Here is a 23548-nt window from a genome sequence, read left to right on the forward strand (position 1 = left end):
AAATACAACAATAATAATACAATAGCAGCAAGAAGGATGCTATCCACCTTTTTTAGCTCTTAGCATGCTTGTAATAAAGCCAAACTTTTACCAACCCTTTCATTCAATATTTCGATTTCTAAAAAAGAGTATACAAAGTGTGTGTTTTAACTGATGAATCAAGCTAAGCTCTTTGGAAGAATACAACTCCATCCCTGGAATACATACCTTGCGCCCACAACAGTAGCCAAGTGATTGCATAACAGGATCAATTTCTTGTTCAAACACCTCCGCAAGTTTAGTGCAAAACTTATAGACCCTGGAAGTCTTGCGATTGTAAAGCCAGGCATTGTTAAACATTAGCCAAACATCGTCCACATACTGCCAGGGTTCTTGGTACTGCCCAGTATCCAATTTACGTTTAATGGTTGAAAGATCCATAGGATTCTTCACAATGTCGAAGTAGTCCTTCAAACACACACAAAACCCTTTATTTTTAAGATGTCAACTGTTCACAATATGTTGAATAGAAAAGACAAAATGTTTATATAAGCAAAAAGAAAACACAAAAACTTTTTATGTTTTTTTAATGCCAACTCACCGGAATCCCTAAAAGCTGGGGATCCACGGGCTGTCTGAAAGGTAGAGACTCTGGGTCCTGCCGGTACAAAGCTTCAAGGGTAGGCATGAGAGCCTGGCGCAGCTCCTCAGGTTTGAAAACTGTAAATGAAAGTCAGAAAGGTTAGAAAATTTTCTTCCACATTTCCTAACCTCTTGGACCCCCCTAAAAAAAAAACCAACACAAAAGAACTATGTTAACATAAAAATCTTAAGAGCGATTTCCTGATCTGCATAGCTGATTAGAGGCAAAACTCACAATCAAGAGGCTACTGCATGGCTTTTATGTTTACTCAAACCACAGTAGGTGATATTCCCAGGACAAGGAGACAGGAACAACTGTAGCCCGTAACAATACATATTCTACAGCATAAAAAAAAGAGAACTTATCAAGAACCAAATTAATTCAATTGCTTCAACATGGATGAACCTTAGCTCTTCAGAGAAGAGACTAAGCATATTTTCCTCTCCCTCCCTTCTAACCTTGTTTGTTATTTCCAAGCCAAGATTCTTCTAGCAAAAAACACCATAGTGGACAGGGCCGAAAAGCCAGCTCTACAGCGAGTAACCAGATGTCTTGATAGCTGGCACAGGAATTTTCTGGCCATAGTATACAAACAGTCCTGATCTGATGTACTGTTAATTCATTTTGGAAGTGTTAATACTTCCAGATTTATATGCATCATTACAACCACTTGGCAACAGTGGCATGGCAACAGCCATGTTTCTTTCAATAGTGGATGACAAGGACAAGAAAGGCAATGCATTTTCTGAAAAATAATGATAACTTGGAGAGCTCTTTGAACATCTCAGCAGTGTAATTACATTTATTTCCTTAGGAACAGAGTCTTTAAATAGGGAAGAATGTCTATTATTGAGAAAAAAAGACAACCAAGGAAAGCAGGATGGCATCTAATACTTATCTACCTGGCTGAAACGAGAATGATACCAATACAATAAAAGGGAGCAATTAGGAGTTCTGTTGAAAGCACTTAAATCAACAGGGCTACAGTAACCCTTTTGAGGCTGATCATTGCTTTTGTCACTTAAATGGTATTTCGGTAAGATATAAATTGCTTTTTGGGACCTGTAGTTAAAATACGATTTTTAAAAAGTTCTTCCCCCCCCCCCCCCCCCCCCACTTTTTCATTTGAGTGATATTTTTGAAAGGAAGCCTTTTCGTCTCAACTACACTCACCAAAATTACACACAAAAATAAAGCGAGACAAGAAATTAAGTTGACACTACCCAAATTTCTGAAGCATTAAGTTCTCAAATTTTTTAGCCATTTGTAGATGCTGCAGCTCTTGGAAACTGTTAGTCAGGATGAAAATTTTAAGACCATTTGAGTGCACTGCCTCTAACTGGAGAGAGGATTGCTGCGCATGTACACAACAGGTAAGATACCACCCAAGTTGCCTAAATCATGGCAAAGGACTAAGCAAGCTGCCAGAAGGGTTTCTGCAAGGGCTTGCCTTAAAGATACATCAAGGTCGCACACTGCTACTACTGAACTCAGACTTCCCAGATTAAAAGTGAGATGAGCCAAGGAGGCCTACATTTGTTATTACAGCAATGAATGCAACTTGATGATCATTTCAGCTGTTGCCGCAATCTCAGTCCTGATAAAATGGCAATTCTCTTCCATATTTATTGATAACATATATGCAGGCACTTCCCTATGAAAGGAACCCTACCATATACTCTCAAAGTTTTATAAGCAACTACTAAATTATATCATGGAATTCTCAAGAACAGAAGGAAATATTAAATTCCATTCATGAGAGAAAGTATTCTCTATTGCTTCTGGAATTGTCTTGCTCTGGCTCAGGTAGTTCATAACACGATAATCTGAATTATTTCATTTAATGAAATTTAAAGGTCAAAAAGCATCTTTTAATAATCTGTTCTGGCCTGCTTGACATTGCTTTTAGAATTTTCCCTGTACTGACCCCTGTAACAACATACCACTAAGCTAGAGTATCTTTCAAAATAAATTCAATCTTAATTTAAATCCAAACTACAGAGATTCAGCACAACTTTTGCCAAGTTCCTTAAAGCCTAATTATCTTTGCTGATAAAGTTTACAACCTACTTTCATTTTGAAGTTTGAAAAAATAAAAATCAAAATCAAGTTACTGGATTTCGATTTATGACTTCACCTAAAAACGTAAAGAAAAGTTGCCTTCATCTTTAGCAGTGAAAAAGCTGCTCTGCCTCTAAGGCATATGACTAATAACAGAACATTTGATCATAGGATCTCCCTATACACAGATTTTAGAAGAAAGTTTCTGTTTTCCCCTCTCCCCCTTTTCCAAAATTAAGTGCTTTCGGTTCTCCTCCAGTAGCTAGAAGATCTTTGTAAGGAGCTGGCATCCAGTTATCCCACTTTGTCTTGGATGCGTGGGTGGTAAAAAGAAAATGGGATCTTTGCCTGAATCATGACAACATATTATCTGCCAGAAAAGAGTATAATGCTACCTTTTTGACCTTTTTAAATTCTTATTTCTTTCAAACAGAGGAAATCCCGCTTATGATTACTAAGGAGAAAATTCATAAATGAAGATGAAGACATCTTCAAAACAATAAGGACAATACACCTGAATACCCCCCCAAACCAAGTCCTTGCAGGTTTTGCATTATTATGTCTTATAAAGAAAGGAAGAAACCAGTAAAACTAACCTTGAAGGTCAAACTAAGGCAGTCATCTACAATGAGAAGAGGAGACAGGAGCTACCCAAATGAGTATTATAATGTTTCTTTTGAGAAGACTGCAAGGGAAGAGGGCAAGGAACCAAAACCTTTCCTTTCTTGCTTACATTAGATTCACAGAAAAAAAGCAAAACAAAACCAAACCCTGAATTTGGAAGCGTTTGGTTGCCTGCATTTATGAAGGCAAAACCTTGATGAGGAAGAAAAGCTTGCTGAAGGGGTGTCTGCAGCTCTCTAAAAAAGCTAAACTACAAAAATTCAGGTGTAAGTGAATTGAGCAGACCAGTATCTCTGCAGTATTATCTTGGTCTGTTTTCTAGCCCATACAGTATTTCCCAGTCAGGTTACAGTCTAGTTATATTAAGTGAGCACAGTCATGCCGATGGCGTTCAGTACACCTGCATGGGTCGCACAAACAGGTGAGATTCCAACTCCACAACATAAGCCACCTGTACCCAGAAAAACAATCCTTTGGGGTCCAGATGAATCTTTTCTAACATTAAGGTATCAGGCTACAACTTGCAAAGTTATCCTGTAGCATACACTCCACGACACTTCCAACTGTGAGCCTTCCCCTTAGTAGCTGCAGCATGTATCTGCTGTGTCCCAAGTTACTGTTGGGTGCACCTCAGGAATCTGGCCGCATGGGAAGGAAGAAGAGTTTCCAATACTTCTCTAACCCATGCAAAACTCCAGTGAGCCTCATAAGTAGTTTTTAAAATACCATATAACCCTTAAGCACACTTCACAGTATTTGCTCTCGAATACCTCTTGGGTCATTGAGCATTTTAATATAAATGCTCTATTAAAGTTGGACAAACTACTTGGTGAGAAAATGTCACCATTTAAAATTGTGTATATGGTTGTACCTGCCCATGCTGCACATGTATTATACTACATGGTTATTTAGTGACAATATTTCCAAGATAAAATTGTGTTACTAAATGAGGTATTGGAAATACGTAGTAACCCAGACTGAATAAAGCAGAAGGACACAGTGCGGCTTCCACAGACTAATTCTGCAAGAATCTTCCACTTTCAACCAGTCACCTCGACTTACTTGCAAGTACACTCCTTCTAACAAGCAGCAGTGATTCCTTCCACTGGGAATATAACTGGTTTATAAATGCTAAGAAGCTTTCCACTCCCTATGTCACATTTTGTTTGAAACAGGCTCTGCCAGTTAGTTCTGCCACATACTCTCACTTGGCTGGCCCACTGTGCTACCTAACTGAGAACACCATCTACAGGAAAACGTGGTTTATAGTGTTTTATTATAAAAAGATTATGTCTAGTAATTAAATGCAACCTCAAGTATATACAGGAGATCAAGATTCAAGCTGCATAAACTTTAAAACTTTATGATTCCTTGATCACATTCTGGAAAGCATGGACCCGTAATGTTCTCCTAATGTAGTTATATGCAGTTTCCTTTGCAAGGGAAGAAGAAAAAAGTAACGAAATGGATCATCACTTTCCCTTTTTTGACATTTGCAGCATGCTGAAAGCTTACCTTTGGTCAAAAACCAAAAACTAACCACAGAAAACATCATCTCGAAAAAGTACATGCTAAGAGACAGAGGTCTCTAAACAGCTAAGGTTTTTGAGTCCGAAAAACTCTCTTGCAGGCTCCCACAAAGCCTGCACTACAAGTGGAGTAATTTATTCTTGTCTGTTTTAAGAATCTTATTCATTTCTTACTAACCCAAGGCATGCAATCATTTATATAAGTCCATTCAAGATCTGTAATGCCATCAAGTTTCCTTTTGGAAAAATATACAGTACAGATACAGTCACACCTAAATCTATGCTAACATTGTAGATTAAGAGACTACTGGCCTAACTATTTCTGACGAGAAAGCTTTCAAATGAACACTACACTGAAAACTACACAGGACTTCAAAAAAGTTTAAGTCTATTGCAGCAGTCCAGCCTTGGAGGAATACAGATTCAGGAGAGTTCAAGCACCTAATTCTCAGAGAAATGAATGCCAAAACTCAGTAGGAAGGCGGTGTGCGCAGCCTCTAAGGGAAAAGCAAAGCAATGGATATCCTTGGTTACTGAGGGCACGCTTATCTACACTGAGCTCCCCAGAAAGAGCACTGGCCAAGATGTACGGGGAGAGATCTATGTATATAATTTCTCCAGCAATCACTGCCTTACTGCCTTGGTCCTTCTGGGCAGAAACTGGAATCTGCGAGAAGACTGCTGGGATCAAGACCACAATGACATGCTTTTCTCACCTGTGATTCATGTAACATTAAAGGAATCCTACTTTCAAAAATAAGTTAGAGTATTGATCTCCTAGAGCTCCATGGGCTGGAACACACGTGCAAAACAGACCTCCCAGCAGGAGCTGAGACCGTGGAAAACAAATGCTAGTAAAAACAAAGTACACAAGAAAAACTCAGTTTTCATACACATACTTTTTTTGCGGGGCTGAGATGGTGATGTGGATTGTGAAGTGGTTCCATTAGTGCCGCTCTCCTCTTCCTCTTTAGCATCTACTTTTATTTCAGGCTTCTTTTCTTCTATTTCCATTGGCTCCTGTTTCAGTTCTGTTCCATCTGTTTCTTCTTTTGTTTGTGAAGATCCTTGTAAATCCTCCTCCACCTTAAGAAAGGATGCAACGAGATGTACTATTGCATCTATGACCCAAACTTCACTCATCAAAATATTAGTTTGAGATTGTCAAAGCACTCTCCATCCATGGCTTTCCTCAGGACAGTTACTTTCCAGTAACTACCCTCCTCTCGCCCCTTAGCTCACCAATTCAGACACATCATTAAGTGCTTTTATATCTATCACTGCTTTCAGTTAAGCTGTATAGAATCTCATTTACCTCAGTCTTAGCTTCCACTTGTGTCTCACTAGTCTCTGGCTCAGTTTCTTCAGTTTTAACTTCTGATTTGCTTTCTAGCATTGGTGCATCTGGTCCTAGTTGCTGGGAATTCGTATCAGCACTAGCAACTGAGGCAGGGGTGGGGACCCTGTTATCAATACTAGCTGCTGCCTGGGATAGCTGTTGTAAAAACAGTACAAAAGAAAGACACTGCATATATAGAAATATTTTCCTTTACTAAAAATGAACAGCACAAAAGAGACATGAGATGATATTCTAAAACAGTGCAGAACATGGATACAGGAGCTCACTGTAGCCAAGTTTCGATATCACACATTTAATAACTCTGCTTTACAGAGGAGAAGCCAAGGAAGAATCCTGCCCCAAAGAGGCTTCTTTTACAGAGAAAACACCTGCCCAGTAAAACACTGTACATTCCTTGAAACGTGCATTCATCCTAACTGTATCTTAAAAGAAAAAAAATTTAGACAAATCTCACGATCAGAAAAGACCGATTCTGATTAAGGCCAACTACAGTATTAGGCCTGTTATGCCTCATCTTTCTGCACACTGATGCCATTTTTACTTTGAGCAATTCGAAGTCATTCAGTACGCCCCCCTCCTTCAAACAATGCTGAGAACATCTGAACGCACACATTTTTACACATCTCTATAATGAACCCTTTGGCCTAAAGTAGAAGCTACTATTGACAACTATGGGCTCTACACATTCATGACATGGTGCTATATATAGGGAGAACTCTTGTGGAATGTACTAGACAAGAAAAATGCAACTAGCTAGTACTTACTGGAGTGCCAGGTGGCTGTGCCTGCACAGATGTTGGCTGCTGCTGAGATGGCTGTGGGGTTGGCACAGACTGGGGTTGAACTGGGGTCTGAGGTTGCGGCGTGACTTGAGCCTGTGCCGCAGTCTGCCCTGTCGGTGTGCTTTGCGTCTGTGTCGCGTTTGGAACAGAACCCGGTGTCGGTGTTGGTGTTTGTCCTGAAGATGAGACCGGCGTCGATGGCTGAGTGGGTGCTGCTGGCTGAGGAGGAGTCATTCCAGTCGGCGTTTGGTGCTGAATAGGTGGCATCCCAGCAGCAGTGGACACAGGAGGTGTAGTCTGATGTAGAGGTGGCTGGGTCACTGGTGGACATGGTAACTGCCCACTCTGCGGTCCTAGCATGTTCATGGAGTTGGGAAGAGCAGCACTGGGAACCTGCCCCTGCTAAAGAGAGAGAGAGAGATTCTCTTACAGATACGTGACTCCCAAAACTCTGGGAATCACACTTATCCTTTACATCACAGCACTGAAGTCTTCTTTAAAAGTATACTATAAGTCTAAACATGAGATCAGCTATAAACAAATGCTGCTATTGCAAATGACTATGCTCTGATTTCTCTCATCGTTTTCATCAGCTCTTAGTCAAAGACCTCACTCCTAGACCTAGATGTGCCATGCACATCTTTTTACGTTAATTCTACCGGCACAGAGAGGGAATCCTCATGCTCTCCAAGTAACACAGAAACCCACAGGCAGACAATCTCTAAATCATGTCATTAGCTGGGCAAAGGTCAGACTTTGCATACAAAATGGTTTTGAGCAAATACACATTTTAGGCCAGGACTCCAGAGCAGCCCTGCTTTAGAAGACAGTTCAACACATTTAATGCCTGCCCCATTGCACAGTGCAAGACTTAAGAGGGGGTTTTTTTTGTTTTCTTTTGTTTAAAATTCTAATTAGACTACTCCAGATGCTTAAGAAAATTGTGGATCTGTTTTTCAGAGCAGCAACAATAAAGTATTCTGGATGTGCACAGACTTTTAGAACTATACATTTTACTAAAGATTGTATCAGATAGCTAGTGATAAAAAAGAATACTCTATCCTCAGATGTACCTCTTACTCTTAGAAATCTAAATCAATTAAGTTTCCTGCAGATGAGGTTTCAAATTTAAAACATGCTTCTATATTGCCTGTACATAGTCAATTTTATTGCGCTAAGTGCATGATGAAAAAAAAGTTCACCACAAAGGTGGTCAAACAACTGAGCCAGGGCCCAAGAAACTGTAGATGCTCCATCCTGAACATATTCCAAACTTGACTCGACAGAGCCCTTCATAACCTGATCTAAGTTATCTCTCATTTGAGGATGGGGCTAGACTAGAGAACTCTGGAGGTCTCAACTAACCTAAATTACTTGGACTCGGAGTTAAAAAACAAGCCTCTCCCTGTGGAAAAGCATATACTTCGGCATCATAGGCACAGCTGCTACTTCACTGACTACTACTGTAACAGAAAAATGTTACAGAAAAAAACCAATTTTCTGTTCAGAAGTAGAGAGGTTAAAACAAACTTTAAAACATCTTCCCCAACCACTTCATTGTAATTCTCGACTATAAGTTAGCTACTAAGGTCCACACAAAGACAGAAGCATCTGCTCATAAACATCCCATAAACTAACTTTTCATATTCCCCCTAAAAATCTCATCAGCATGCATTTTTTTATAATTTAAATCAGGAATTACAGGGCGTTGCCCTGCAGTTAGCATATGTAGGTAGGTTATATGAGAGCTTATGAAGGCAGCAGATGTAACCCAGGATCCCCCAAAGTCAGGGGTGATTACAATAAACAATTGATATATGAATATAAATAAACAAACATACACAAATAGAATAAATTAGAAGAAAATAATTAAGAGTAAATAACTCAACTATTAGAAAACACATCTTACCTGTGCCACCCCGGCCTGGGCTGTTGATTGACCCATGCCCACGTTGTTCACATTCATAGCCCCACTGGATGCTGGAAACTGATTCTGGGGCAGGAACTGGTTCTGGGTAGGAGCCTGACCCATCATGTTGTTGGAATGAGCTCCCATCATGTTCTGCGGCTGAGGCATTCGGGAAGGAGACATTGCCATCTAAAAATTAACATCCAAATTAAAGATATTACCATTTAGTATTATGTAGCAAGACAAAGGAAAAGACCCTCAATGTATTGACCAAAAGGCCAAAAAAATAAAAGGAGAACTGGCTTCAGTAAACCAAATGGAAGTGGGCATATGCATATAACTTTAGCATTTCTTCCACGGTATTCACGAGAAAGTTATTTTTAAACAGGTAGTATTCAAACTCTACTAAGATTGTTAAAACTCCTGTTTTGTTCTCTGAGCTAACAGAGATAATCCAGTGAAACTGAAAATATTTTTGTTTTTTCTAAAGAATAAAAACATGTTTTCATGGAGGAATAAAGAAGGTATATGTACTGCAAAGACACAGTTTCTAAAAGAACTATGCTCTTCCAACAGACTGTTGGAGTTTATTGTATCTCTGGCATCTACCTCTCTGAAGATTTAAAAAAAAAAAAAAAAACAAAAAAAACAAAAAAACCAAACCACCTAAATATTGAAAACAAAGGCCTCAATAAAAGCCTGACAGATTCAGTACATTTCCATGAAATTATCCTACAATTTACAGTACTACTCTATGACATGGCCCTTTCAGATCAGCAGTAACATTGCTAAATGTAATCAACCAATTTTGAGAAGAACTTGGTAACAAGAAGTACGAACCGCAGGAACGGCGCCCATGTTGTTCATCTGTACAGGATGGTTCATTGGAGAAGCTGCACGGGGTCCCATGGGTGCTTGTGGCATCTGTACATTCCCTATGGACATGGGGTTAAACTGATTCATTCCTGCAAATGCACCCCCAAAACAACTCATTAGGAACAAGTCATCATTACGTATGTATACTCTACTATAAAATTCACATTTATTATGACTAAAGTTTGACTGCCCTCCACGTCATTTTTTTCCTTTAACTTCATTCAAATCACTTGGCTTAAGAGACAAATCGGGATGCAAGAAATATTTAGAAGAGTATCAGTTAGGGTGAAATGTAACTTTTGGTGTCTAAAAAAATTGCAAAAGATGAAGAGTGTGGATGATCTGTAAAGACAGGATGCTATTTGTAAGTAATACCTTGAGACAGTTTCTTAAAATCAGGTATTTGCCTTGAAACAGCAATGTCTTATTCAGGCCTCACTGAAATGTCTGAAGTAAATATGATAAAAATACATATTGCATATATGAAAGCAACTCCTAGCCTCAACAGGACAAAAGCTAACAATATGCTTAAAAAGCTGTTGTGCCTTTCATACAAAATATTTAATTCCTCCAAAACACCCTAACTTTTCTAACAGGAATAAATGTGTAAATAAATAATTATGGAGTTATACTTGCTATCACCTTTTTCTCCTATTGAAATGAATTTTAAAAGGGTGTAACTTCTCAAGGACATTTCAACACAAGTTTCAGTTTATTACTAACACTCAATCAAGAAATAAAATAATTGGGGACACTTTTTTGGAGGAAGCTGAAGTACCTACAAGTCACGGGTTTTTATTTTTCAGGAAAAAAAACCCCAACATCCATGAGTCCACAGCAGCCTAAATCAGTGATGGCAAGCCATCAGTGCTATGAACAAGCTACAAGGCTTTTTGAGATGCACTTTGCATCAGAAACCAAGAAGGCATATCATTAGTTATACAGATTCTAGGATAAATGTGCTACAGGTGTATTTTGGCTAATTAACTGATGAAAACATGCCAACACCCTCCTCCATGCCCTCCACCATTGCAGTGTTTTAAATGAGACTATCCACAGTATTCCTGCTTGTGCTCTCCTCTTTTTGAAAGGACTGAATTTACTTCCCAATTGCTAGCAAAGTATGGAGCACATATTGCCAGTTCTTAACACAAGACCGGACTGAGACAGTTCCTGCCACAGAGCAACAACAAAGAATGATGCTGAAAAAAGGGAGACCCAGTAGTCCCGTGTCCGTCCCCCCCCGCCAACTCCAGAAGACAAAGAGAAGATCAGCTTTTCCCCCTAACGATTATTTTGAACCCACAAATTGCAATTAGAGAGGAAAACATAGATACCTTGAGAAACCTGCATACGACTTATAGGCACGGTTGGCATGGACATAGGCCCATCTGCAACACAACAGAAGAATGGTCAGCAAAAATCAATTTAAAATACGAACTCCAGATTAGCGTGAGAGCCCAAGGACACAAACCGTGCAGAGCTACAGCTGAAATGCAGAAGTATCTCCTAGAGAAGTACTTACTGGGCGGCCTCACGGGCTGTGCCTGGCCCATGGCAGCAGCCACCTGTGGGATACCAGGGGGCTGAGGCCCTGGGGTCTGTAAGGCTGGCTGATTTCCCAACATCCCTTGTTTATGTAGACGAGACCTCCGCTTCTCTTCTAGTTCCTTTTGTATCTTATAGATTTTCTCTGCTAATAAATGATAGTATTCATCCTAAAAAAGAAAAAAAAGAGTACTCAGCATCAAGTATAAGAAAGCAGCAACAGAACTCATGTAGTCACCTGTGGGGTGGTTTGTTTTTTTTTTTTTTAAATGTATACACCTGCCTATTTAAACAAGAAGTATTTCTTTTCAGAATTCTGTTAAATTGAGACAGTGTCATCACTGCTTGAATGCAGAAAAAGAAAAACAAAGCTTCCAGAAAACAGGTACGAGACTCGGCTTTATGGCTATCCATCACATCTACTCTGAGTACATTAGTAGACAAAGGAGAAGACTGTAGGTTCTCTGTTGCTTGGACAAAAACCAACAGGAAGCTGTGATTTAGTTTGTAAGTGTTAATGATTTTTAAGTGTTATTTTCATAATAAGCTTTTCCACTAATCCACAGACAAAAGATGTCCCCAGCAACACAGTTACATGGAATAAACTTCACGAGACAGATTTTAAGGACAGATCAATTTTTACATAAAGAAAGGAAGCGCTCTTTTCCTGAGGAGTCTGACTACCGACAGTCATTGCAGGGAATAAACACAAACAGACAAAACCCCAAAGGAATGGAGGAAATCAGTGATAAATAGTCCACAGGCACAGACAACTAAACACTACATCTGTACAAGATGAAAAATCCATTTTACTCAATCCACAGTGACAACAGATCAAATAAGACAGTCACAGTGCACAGCAAGGTAGACAATTTTGCTTGTCAGCAATTGCTGGACACACATCTGCCAAGTGCGTGAGATTATGCACCTGTTAAAGACAAAAAAACCCTACAAACCCTCAAGATTACATTTCTTTTGTGGGGTCACCCACGCTGTTAAAACCCAGTGTTACATGGAGCAAAGGTTGAGTGATGCTTGTCCCACAATCATTTTGTCTTCATCCAATTTTCATCAAAACTAGAATTTGTTATTACAGTAGGATTGAGTTCATTTCAGAAAACTAATATGAGACAGGTATTCCTCACCAGCCTTGTTAAGAAAGTCCAGTGTTGCAATATAAAGCTTTGTTTTTAGGTCACTTCCCTCCTCCAAATGTCTCAAAAATCCGTCAGTGCAGTGCAGACACTTTGTGCTGTCCAATTTAAAAGCACTACAGCCCCTTCCCTCCTCCTGCCCAAGACACTTGACCTATAACTTCCTACTTGTAAATTTAATAGTGTGCTACTTTCACACTGCAAAGACTCCTGAAAAAGGACGTGTTCACAAGGAGCACATACTACTAAAACAATGTCAAACTGCTTACAATGATGCCTCATACTAATCTGTTTTTCAATGTCAAAGTAGAACGGATGCTCCTCCAAAAGAAGGATGCAATTCCACACGGCATTGTTAATACATTCTAAACTACTCCCTTCTTCCAAGTTTGCTGCTTGGAGCCAAACATGTATATGAATTCCCATAAAAGACACTTCTGATAACGAGGCTCTGACAGCTGTTTTAAGGGGTGAAAAGAAGATACTTCTGGGTATTTGTCTCGCATAGAGGTCAGAAGACATTTAATTTTATAACCAGAAGTCTACTACGCTCATCCTTACTGAGAAGGTATTTAGATGCCTATGTATGTCTACAAAATCCTCGTTCTCTCTAAAGTTGTTCCCTAAAGCTGCCAGGGTGATCAAAGGTGATCACACACTAGCCTTCCTTGCTAAACAGCCTCCTGGTAGCAACAAGGAGAATATGATATCGTCACTGACCAACGCTGACACAGCAGCAGCATTACAAGTATGGCCACTGCCTATCTGCCTCTAGGAAATAAAACTTGCATTCCATCTTCAGCTTTTCTGGGACATGGTCTGAGAGGGGCAGACTAAGTGTTACTGTCTTACTGGATGATTAGCACCTGAAATGTCACTAACCACTCTCTTTAGATACTCTTACCTTATTTAAGAAAGGACCTCAAGATTCTGATCAGGTAAGATCTCACTAGCTATTATTACTGGCGCTAACATTGTCTTTACCTGATGAAAACTTTCAGGGAGTGGTTCCTTTAGAGTAGAATTACCACAGTGTCATAATGAAATAGTATCCTCAGCATGTCCATCAAGAGGGGTTTGCTCCCTCTGAGTAGCAGAGCTTTGAACTGACATCTCTTTGCAGACAAGAGTAAAAATCATGAACAAGAACAGGAATTCTGTCTTGTTTCCCATGCACAACGACAAGCGCAGGCAAACTGACTTCTTATTATGTTGAGACGTGAAACAGCTATGTGTCTTAGCCAAATCACTCTTGGTGCTGCTGAGTAGAGGAGAAATAATTCCAACAGTGCAGGTAAAAGGTAAGCAGTGTAACAGGACTGAGTCCTAGAGAAAACCTCCAACAGTAAAGAGGCATTAAGAAAGTCCGTGCTCCAATCTTCAGGCACGTCAATCATACTTTCAGGAGGAATGCAAATTGGGCTGGGACAATGTTGTCTAGTTTTCATGGAGCTGAGGGAGGTGAATTAGCTTGGAGTGACATTAATCAGATGGCTCGGGACTATACAAACACTGTCATAGACAGAAAGCATGACTTTCCTCATCAAGAGAACAGTGAAATGATTCTCTGTGGTTTTCATTATGCTTAGAAGATTTGTGATACTACTGTTCCTTAACATATACTGAATAGCTGGACTGAAGCAACATACCCTACTATTAGCAGATTCATACATATCTCCTTCCACTTTCCTGGCATAGGCCACCAAGTTCTCCATACGGCGATCCTTCAGTGCTGCTGGATCAGGAGTGGGGAAGATGGCTTGGACACTACAAGAAAGGAGAAAGAATAAAAGAAAAATGCTTCAGAGAAAAAAAAAAATTCAATACAGCTTTATGATATTCGCCCTGGACATTCCCTTATACATCAGATATGTAAAAGCATATCAAAATTGTTTAAAAAAAAAAAAATAAATCAATATTGTACTATTTCCCACAAGATTAAAGCAAATTCAATGATGAAAAAAATGTGAGGTTTAACAGTCTAGAGTCTAAATCCTTGTTTACTACAGCAGAGTGAATTTACTAGCGATATAAACTAATTTCATGTCCACTCCTTAACGAGCATGAAGAATGAACTGAAGAGGAGGGTTAAAGGTAACAGCTCATCCTCAGTGGCCCAGCATCAGAGAACCACTACCGATAGCTTTCTCAACAACTTTTCAGCTTAATAGTAGAACTACTGTATTGAAATTCTTTAAAAACATTCAGGAAAAATACGCAGCCTTGGTGAATACTTACAGTTTATGCACTAAATGATTGCGCAGGTCCTGAGTGACATGTTCATGCCATGCTTTCCTTACCCCGGTACTAGAAGGAGGTGCAGCCGTTGGCATTGAGCTGAGGTTTCCAACATTGCCAGAATTTGTGCCATCATTCATTAGTGGGCTAAAATAAAAAGGGACTGTTACAGTACAAGAATGCAGAGTTTTGCTGTATGTTTGATGCCTGAAGTAATTTTTGAGTAATTGCTTTCATCACTTCTAGCTATTGCACCAAACATTCTCTAAGTGAAATTCTGATATCAGCAAACTGCAATGCCTAAAGCAGCAAAGCTCAGGAGTTTACAAGACACGGTACGAGCAATAAAGAATCACAACTGTTAAGGCATTTGTACACTTAAAAATACAAAATATTCTTCCTTTGGGAATTCATTTAAAACTACTAAATATTCTGGGGCTCTCTGTGGGGACAAAGTGGCAGACAGAGAATTGAAATAGGAAAGAAGAGCGTAGCTATAGATGTGACTGATCATTTCCATGCTAATACAATTAGTTTTGAAAGCATGCTCTTTATTTACATTCATAAACATGTAAATAAATGTTTAATTGAGCAAGAATGAAAATGTGTGCATTACTTATTTGTCCCAAGGGATGTTGGAAGAGCAGTTTCAGAAATTAGACTAGCTTGCTGGTCTGTTGTTATTCCTCCTGCGGGAAGGTTCATCTGGTTGGCTCCTTTGGGACAAAATTAAACATCATTGGTACCCAGTTCACAACTTTGACAATAACACGGCAAAGCTACACTTCGCTGACCCAACTGGTTAACAAAAGAAACAGCGTATCAGGTAAGTATTTTTATGATAATATCTGCTGTGGTGCATATACATAGTTACTTATGGAATCAACGTACTTGCAGTCTGAACATTTTTTTTCCTACAAAAAACCTAGTCTATTAAAATTTAAAATTCATAAATTCTTAAGATTAGTTCAATAAGCTAAAAAGAAGATAATACTAACAATTAAGTTCCAGAAAGAAATTAGCATTTGAGACAGAACTGTCTGCTAGAACAGGTGAAGTACTTGGTAAACCAAAACCCTTCAGCAATTCTGTCTAATCACCTCAGACAACAATAAGCTATGGTCTGTATTTTAAAAGAAACTAAAACTACTGCTATTTGGCAGAAGCAATATATTCAAAGCTTTCTAATATTCAAATGTAAATGAAAGGTAGTGTTCATAAATAGTATAATTTTAAAGTTATTAATCAATATGAACAGAAAGTCACTACTCTGATCAAGTGAAATACTAGACTATCCTAAGCATTCAACAGTTCAGTTTCTTTTAACACCTTAGTTTCTTGGTATTTTTTCCACCTACCCAATGCATTAATGGTCCTCATTTGCTGGTGAGCCTGAGGCTGTGCCGGCTGTTGGCCTTGTACCTGGGGCTGCAACTGTGTTTGAGGCTGGTTGCCATATGGCAGTCCTAGAGCAGCATAGGCTCGTTGCATGGAGCTGGGGTCAATTGGATTGGGATTACTTAGCGATGGAGTATTCTGCTGGCCTGTGCCAACAGAACCGATGGAATTTTGGATTCCACCAGCTGGAGACCCTAAAAGGGCTATAAAAAAGAAAGGATAAGAGAAAATTGAAAATCAATGAGGACAAACAATAAAACAAATCATGCCAAGAATCAACAGAACATGCATATAGTTATATGGTATATATTTTCCTGCCAAAGGACAGAATGACACCCGAGATGCCAAGTGGAGAAACTCAGCCTTTGATTCTACAGGACAGAAACCACCCTAGCAATTAATACATGCAGTCTAAAGACAAGTGCTGTAAATTTCGGGCAGATAAGCTCATAATTACTGTAATATACATAAAGTACAGGCTCCAATATAAGGCTAAATAGGATTTTCATGCTTGGGACAGTAGACTAAGGAGGGGAAAAAAAAAAAAAATTAATTCCTCTACTTCCCTCTTTCCCATCAATCCCATTTTAGGTCAAAATATTTGGCTCCAGAACAGAGATCCTGAGTTCAGCAGAAATACTGTGTCCTTGGACACAAAGGTAATACTGAAGATCTGTTGGTAGAAATTTTCATTCCGAGCAGTCACTAGATGAATCCTCTGAAGGCCAAATTACCCTAAAACCCAAGTTATTCAGAGATATGAAAAGCCCTGATGGGTTTCAGACTGTGCTGACAAATTCTAAAATAATTTGAAGAGTCAGAAAGGGGATGAGCCTGCCACAGGTTTTGACAAATGATTTCGATAATAATATTTAGGTATTCATTAACCTATAAGACGACCACAACCAGCCAACCTCTCTCACCGCACAGATGTATGGAACAGTCATTTCCATTGTAGACAGGAAATGGAAACAACAGGGAAAAGTAATTTTTACTAAACCTGGAAGTGAATAAAAATCTGTTTTCTGGTCCTCATTTTAGCTGCCATTCTAAGTAATAACATGTTCCATTGTGAATGACACATGGAGTATATCCTTCACTGTGGAGACACTGCATTTTGATAACAAACTCTGGAAGAAGTAATACATACTTCACATTTTCCCCCTCAAGTAATTAAATATGTAATGTGCATTACAAATTCGTGAGCTAAACATAGCAACATAATAGCTTTTAATATAGGCAAAAATAGCTGTTTTATTGAAATATTAGGAGAGGCACATGGTTAGAAAAAAAAAAAAATCAGGAAAACAAGCCCCCTGAGACATTAACAGCTTTATCTAGGCTTTCTTAAATCCTTACCCACTATGGAAACTGAGAGAATCACTGAAAAAGATACACACACTTCCAGCTTCCATCCAAGAGAAAACACACACATTACAGAGTCCAGACTTTTCCCTCTCCAGATGAGAATTCAATTTGATCTCATTTGCCAAAGAACTACAAATAAATATAGTCAGAGAACCCCCTCTCCAGAATAAGCAGTCCTACAGAAAACATCCTTTTTTTTCCCCCAAGGACAATCCACAGCATTTTCAACACTCGGTTTACCATGGAAATTAGGCTTACATATGCTTACACTCTGTGGACACATTCATAATAACTTTTGAACTCGCTAATCATTTCCAAGCAAGTTTAAAAACAAAGACAGAAGCTGCTTGAGATCCTATCAGTCTCATTAAAAAAAAAAAAAAAAAAAAAAGACATATTAAAGAGCAACTGTATGAATTTGTTGTTGGAATTGCACATACCACTCTGGAATCACACTAAGAGAAAGTTGCCTTTACACTAGCGCAAGCCAAGAAATAGGAAGTCTCTAGAAAGGTTAAATAGCACAAAACTTGTGGCACCTTGGAATTCAAAAGGCTTCAGAGGCTGTTGTAACAGCAAAGGATTGATTCAGGAGCTAATAAAAATTCCAGCTTGTTAGAGAAAGAGGATGATATTTCTCTGGAAAAGTTACAACAACAAAAAAAAAACCCACATGCTTTCAGCACGGCTGTAAATCAGAGGCACATCTCTTGAGATGGCAGAGTGACCACAGGTGATGCTGAAGGCTGGGAACAGGAAAAAGGCTTCTAGCCATCCCACTGAGGATAGCCAAGTGTTTCACCATTTTTCATGCTCTTCTGGGGAAAAAAGCTGGCACTGATCTTCTAACGACTGCAAGCTTGGCTTGATGCTCACAGTGAAGCTAAGGCAGAGCTTGGAGAAGTCAACCACCTCTTGCCCATGGCTTTGGGCTGAGCTTTGGCAGTGGTATCGGTTACTATGAAGCGCAAGTTCAGCCCTCGTGTTAGAGCAGCTTTAGGAACCACAACCCAGCCAATTCTAGAGAAGTCTACTTAAGCAAGATCAGATTTCCAGATCCCTATTTCTGCCCCAGACCAAAGACAAGTTATAAAAACTCAGTTTGGGTTGACAGAGTTGGGCTTACAGTTGGGCTCAGTTGGGTTGACAGCTGGTTGGGCTGCCAGAGTTGACAGTCTGAACGTCACTTTAAAAGTGACAACACTGAGACTGAGTCTATTCTAAACAAGAAAAAGCCCCGCTGTTTCTTCATAAATCTACTACCATTATCGCAAGGGGACAATGTATGCAGACCACTATTTTGACTTGCAGTTTGAAAAGACTAGTGATCTCCAAAAAGTTCCACATGTGTGCACGTGCCTGTTCAAGGAGGCAAAACTCACTAAAGCTGGTAAACAGCCAAATGTTGCTTCAACACTTCAAACTGAAGTATTATTACTAGGGAAGAGACCACATTCTTACAGTCAGCGGTACACTTACAACCTGGAAGTGAGTGGCTCTATTTGGTCTCAGCTTTTCTATACTTTATTACTCAATTAATAGCATACTGTATTGAGTATTTTCACAACATCAGGAATCTGATTTTGAAGGGGTTTTTGTCTGTTCATTGGTTTTATATGAATGCATGACATTATCTCAACCTGTCAAACACGAAAATGGAGGAAGAGAGTATTAAATTTCCATACTGGACAGATCCAAGTGCAAATGCAGTCCTTTCTGTGGCAGATATCATAGGAAATCAAGTCAATTAAAATAAATACAGCACTGAAACAAACAGGAGTTATCACATTAAGCCACTGCTACATGAAGCAATGTCTACTGTGTTTTTTTTTTTTATTAACTGATGCTTCAGGCATTGATGAGCTCATGACAGAAGCTACAAGTGTGAAGGCAACTCTGTACCGGACTGTTCACATTGTAAATGCTTTCAAGACAACTGAGCTCCATATGTCCCACTGTTACAAAGTCACATGTGTTTATATATCTTAAGAGTGAAAGTTCAAACAAGCAGAAGTTAAGCAGCCCCAGAACTTCCTGAACAGTCCTGATTAGGCCCTCTTGGGCATATGCATCAGGATATAATCTAAATGATCAAACTATCTCATCTACAGGATTCCTGTTTCAGTGTGCAAAGTAAATAATGCTGCCTTAATGAAACTGCATTCATGTCTTCCAGAAGGGAACCCCTCCAGCTGATTAGAATTTATTTTAAACACAGACTCCTAATGCTATTTTAAGTATGAATGCCCAGCACTTCTCTAACCTCACCACCCCAGTGAAAGCAACATGTTAATCCATTTGTGAGAAGTCTGATTTAAATTTTTTATTTTGCTTCCAAATTCTGTAATTGAGACTTGTTCAGCAGCGTTCAAATGCTCTGTCCTGCAGCTCCTCACTCCGCTCATTACATCCATTCTAGCTCAAAGTGGCTGGAGCAAAAATTCTGCTGGTAACCTTGACTCATCTCGGCACAAGCCTGTCCTGCACCCAGAATTAGGCAGGTATACAAAAGGTAAGTGTACATGATCGTTTAATTAAAGGCTGTATCATGAATCAAATCATGGGCTAAGTGAAGATTTTATTAGCAACTTAAAGGTAGGAAGTGTCAGTATTAAACTTCACCAATGCCATTTTAATTTTTATTTAAGTTAAGCATTAAACTAAAAGCCTTCACAGTATAGCATTGTATTAGTCAATGAATGGAACTTCTTAATCTGTGGGCTAACCGTCTATCATGTGGCTCAGTGGAATAACTGATAGCTGGTAGGTGACCATTATGTATGATTTCCAGCACTTGAAAAAACAAGAGACACATTTTGTTTGTACATTTTACAGATAGTTACTGACAGTAAGACTTGAGCAAACTGGATTTCATTTCCAGTTTTCAGAGGAAACGGGCTCTAGTGAAGAAGTTGCTGCCTACTCTTTCTGAACACACTTCCCTGCACACCAATGCACTCCTTCCTTCTCCACAAAGAGTTAGTTCCCAAATGCTCCACATCCAGTCTTCTTTCATTTTCTGCCCATACTCAATAACTATTCCCTCAGCCAGCTAGCTCCTAGTCCCTATTTCCATTTCCCTCGTCAGATTCCCACCCTTCATCCCCGAGTCCACATATGCCAGAATTTCTGGCCCAGTCTTCTTTAAAATCACATTTTTAGAGGAAGATTAGTTGTCTCAAATTTACTCTCTCTCAATCCAGCTTTTTCCTCACTGCATTTTATTTAAAATTTTCCTACAAGGAAAAATACAGGGGAGACTAGCTCCATGTTCACTACTCCACCTTCCAGTCTCACTCAACTGAGCAGGGATCCCAAAGATTTTCTGGTGTCCCCTGATCCTGGAATGAAGCACATCAAGCATTGCATGAGGATGGCCCAGGTCATAATAAACAGTGAGCACAGCACACTTATCACCACCTGTAGGGCTGCAAGGGGAAGCATAGCCAGTAGCTGTTTGGTGGCACAATACACACCTGCCCAGGCCAGAAACAGAAGAATTAAGATGCTCAAGCGTGTGCATGACAAGATGAACCTTCAGAAAAAATAACTGTTATGATAGAGCTATAAAACTAGGAAATGCATCAACAGCTGTTTGCAAGAATGGATAACTCTAATTGTGGTGGGCTCAGCAGGGAGCAAGAAGTACTTCCTAACAAAGACAACCGTCCAACCCCAAAACACTTCAACCAAATTTCAAGTCATTACTTCAAAACACAGGAGTCACTGGCCTATTCAAAAGAAAAGCTTCATGTTTTAGCATGTGCAAAATAACATTTGTTTTGCAGTTTCCCCCTACCCCCCAGCGGTATACACGGTACACACAGTAAGAGCCACGTGGAACAGAAAGAATTTCAAACTTGTCCCAACGTGTCCTATTAACAACTTACGTTACTATCAACAATTGCAATAAAAGATGGTTCAAGATTACTTTAAAAAAAAATCTATACAAATGAAACCTGGCACAGATGTTCCTTGCAAAGAATCTAAACACTAAAATACAGAGTAAGATACCTGTAAAGAAAGAGCTCCATGGTAATAACCTAAAACCCAGGACTTTTTGCAGCACGCAAATCCCCCAAGGAGTAGCAACAGATAGCTACAAAGAGCACGTGAACCACTGTGCATGGGCAGGGTGGAAGCAAGCCACCATATTGCAATGTTTCAGAAGTGCTGAACTGCAGAACTTTCTAAGAGATCAGCATACTTTGACAGAGCCGCTTGAAAGCCCAGCACAGATACAACAGGGCTCGAAATAACGATGGTAAAACAGGCATGAACACAGGAGGGAAGATTCTAGGACTCAAAGTCTTTAATGACTACCACGTCGTCATTCATACTGTAAGGATGATAGCCTGACAAAAGTAACGAGGGTCACTATACTACTCATTTCTTTTTCCCTTTCTAAATGTTCTCATCATATTCTGCCATACGCAGACCCCCTCATCCCCCTAATTTAGTAGATGCTATGATTATTTATTCCTAAGAGAGCCAACATTTTCTTCAGGTCTTAAACTAACCTAATCAGGCACAGTGTTTTCAAATGCACATATTAATATAAATCATTTCACAAACATTTTTGAATGCCTAAAAAGGGACATCCTTTATAATATATCTAAACAAGTACTTTTTGTGTTCATCTTTTACCTTCAAACAAACCACGAGGTGTTACATGTATGACTCAGAGACATAATCCAGAACAAAGAACCTTGCACCTCAGCATACTAAGCTGCAAGCTTTCATGGTTACTACCATTGGATTATTAATTGAATAGAAGAAGGAGATTTCATATTTATCTCCCCTGCATGCAACAAGAGAGCCAAACTCTACGCTTATCCATTATAATTCTGTTGCATTCAAACAACATCCTATTTGATCCCATAACAAAACTATTTTTAAGGACTGTTTTTATTCAAGTGCCTTCTCTTTTGATAAGTTGTGTGAATGACATAAAAACAAATACTGCACAAACTACTTTTCTACAGCAGCTTGTATTGAAAAAAATAATTCTGTTGTGCTAGATGCTGTTAGCACTTTGATAACAACTGTGTAACAAGGATGTTATGCACAAATGGACCACGTCATATTAAAAAGCAAAGCTTTCAATACATTTTTCAAAGGCCAGACATAACTAATCACTTGCAACAAATTACTACTTTCAACACCCAAGACATACCTTGTTTACCAAGGAGAAGTTTGGTAAAATGAAAACAAAATCCTTACCTCCAAGTAGCTCTGTATTTATAATTTTTTCAGTTTTGGAGGGGAAAAAAAAAACCCTCCTGAAACCATAATGAAAGCATGCTCGATGGACAATTTGGACAGTCTTACCAGCTACCCTGTCTTAATCTCACCTAACCTAGAAGCTCCCCTCTCTCCTCCAAGGTTTATTAGTGTTCCTCACTGCAGTCTCAGCCTAAATGGAAATTAGCAGAATGCTTCCAACACAATTCAAATGTATAAGCTTCACGAGTCCTCCAGCTATTTTCCACTTCTTAACCCTTATTTAAATATACTTAGGCATAACATTACTTAGACTTCTAGAACTGCTGCATCTATGCTGTAAAATGTTCTACCTTGGCATCTTTTCAAAGGATTTGATGAGAAGCAAACCTACCAACAAAAGTTTGGTATTTTCTGTTTCAGAGCAAGAGGGAAGAAACGCACTAGAAATTGACTGCCCCCAAGCATCAGTAACAGCTAAGCTATTATAAAAAACAGGTATGGGCAAACCCACTATGATTTGCAGAACTTCAGCTAGTCTATACCAGCACGAAATACACTTAATCATTAGGACACCCAGACCAGATCTTTTTGTGCACAAGAATCCTTTTTTTTTTTTTTTTTTACACAAACATTTTTGATTATTCTTAATTACTAGCACATTGATTTAACTTGTTTCTAGCACCAAGAAAAATAATGAAGTAGCTTATATCTTCCCTAAAACCCTACCTACATCCAAAACTGCATTATAACTGGAATCTATTGAACTGCCTCACAATAAAACACCAGTTAGAAGTTGCCGCACCTTTTAAAAACGGATGGGCGCTTGATCCGAGACTGTCCCTTTTCAATTAGT

General features: G+C 39.2%; 1 protein-coding gene across 6 annotated transcripts in view; it reads right to left on the minus strand.

Moving 5' to 3' along the window:
- The window catches only part of CREBBP (CREB binding protein), a 94678-nt gene that overhangs the window by 24685 nt on the left and 46445 nt on the right, over nt 1-23548 (minus strand). For 2 of the 6 annotated variants that reach the window (XM_050906330.1, XM_050906328.1), the window contains 13 exons: nt 16062-16304; nt 15320-15419; nt 14704-14850; nt 14115-14232; nt 11289-11481; nt 11101-11154; nt 9728-9852; nt 8888-9076; nt 6961-7380; nt 6152-6331; nt 5736-5922; nt 581-699; nt 208-447 (listed from right to left, as the gene is read on the minus strand). In XM_050906330.1, coding sequence (XP_050762287.1) covers nt 208-447; nt 581-699; nt 5736-5922; nt 6152-6331; nt 6961-7380; nt 8888-9076; nt 9728-9852; nt 11101-11154; nt 11289-11481; nt 14115-14232; nt 14704-14850; nt 15320-15419; nt 16062-16304 — 2315 coding nt within the window. The remainder of the gene's footprint in view (nt 1-207; nt 448-580; nt 700-5735; nt 5923-6151; nt 6332-6960; nt 7381-8887; nt 9077-9727; nt 9853-11100; nt 11155-11288; nt 11482-14114; nt 14233-14703; nt 14851-15319; nt 15420-16061; nt 16305-23548) is intronic. The other 4 variants (XM_050906332.1, XM_050906329.1, XM_050906331.1 and 1 more) reach the window with 3 other exon arrangements.

The sequence above is a fragment of the Gymnogyps californianus genome, chromosome 15, assembly GCF_018139145.2.
Source record: "Gymnogyps californianus isolate 813 chromosome 15, ASM1813914v2, whole genome shotgun sequence".
NCBI lineage: Eukaryota > Metazoa > Chordata > Aves > Accipitriformes > Cathartidae > Gymnogyps > Gymnogyps californianus.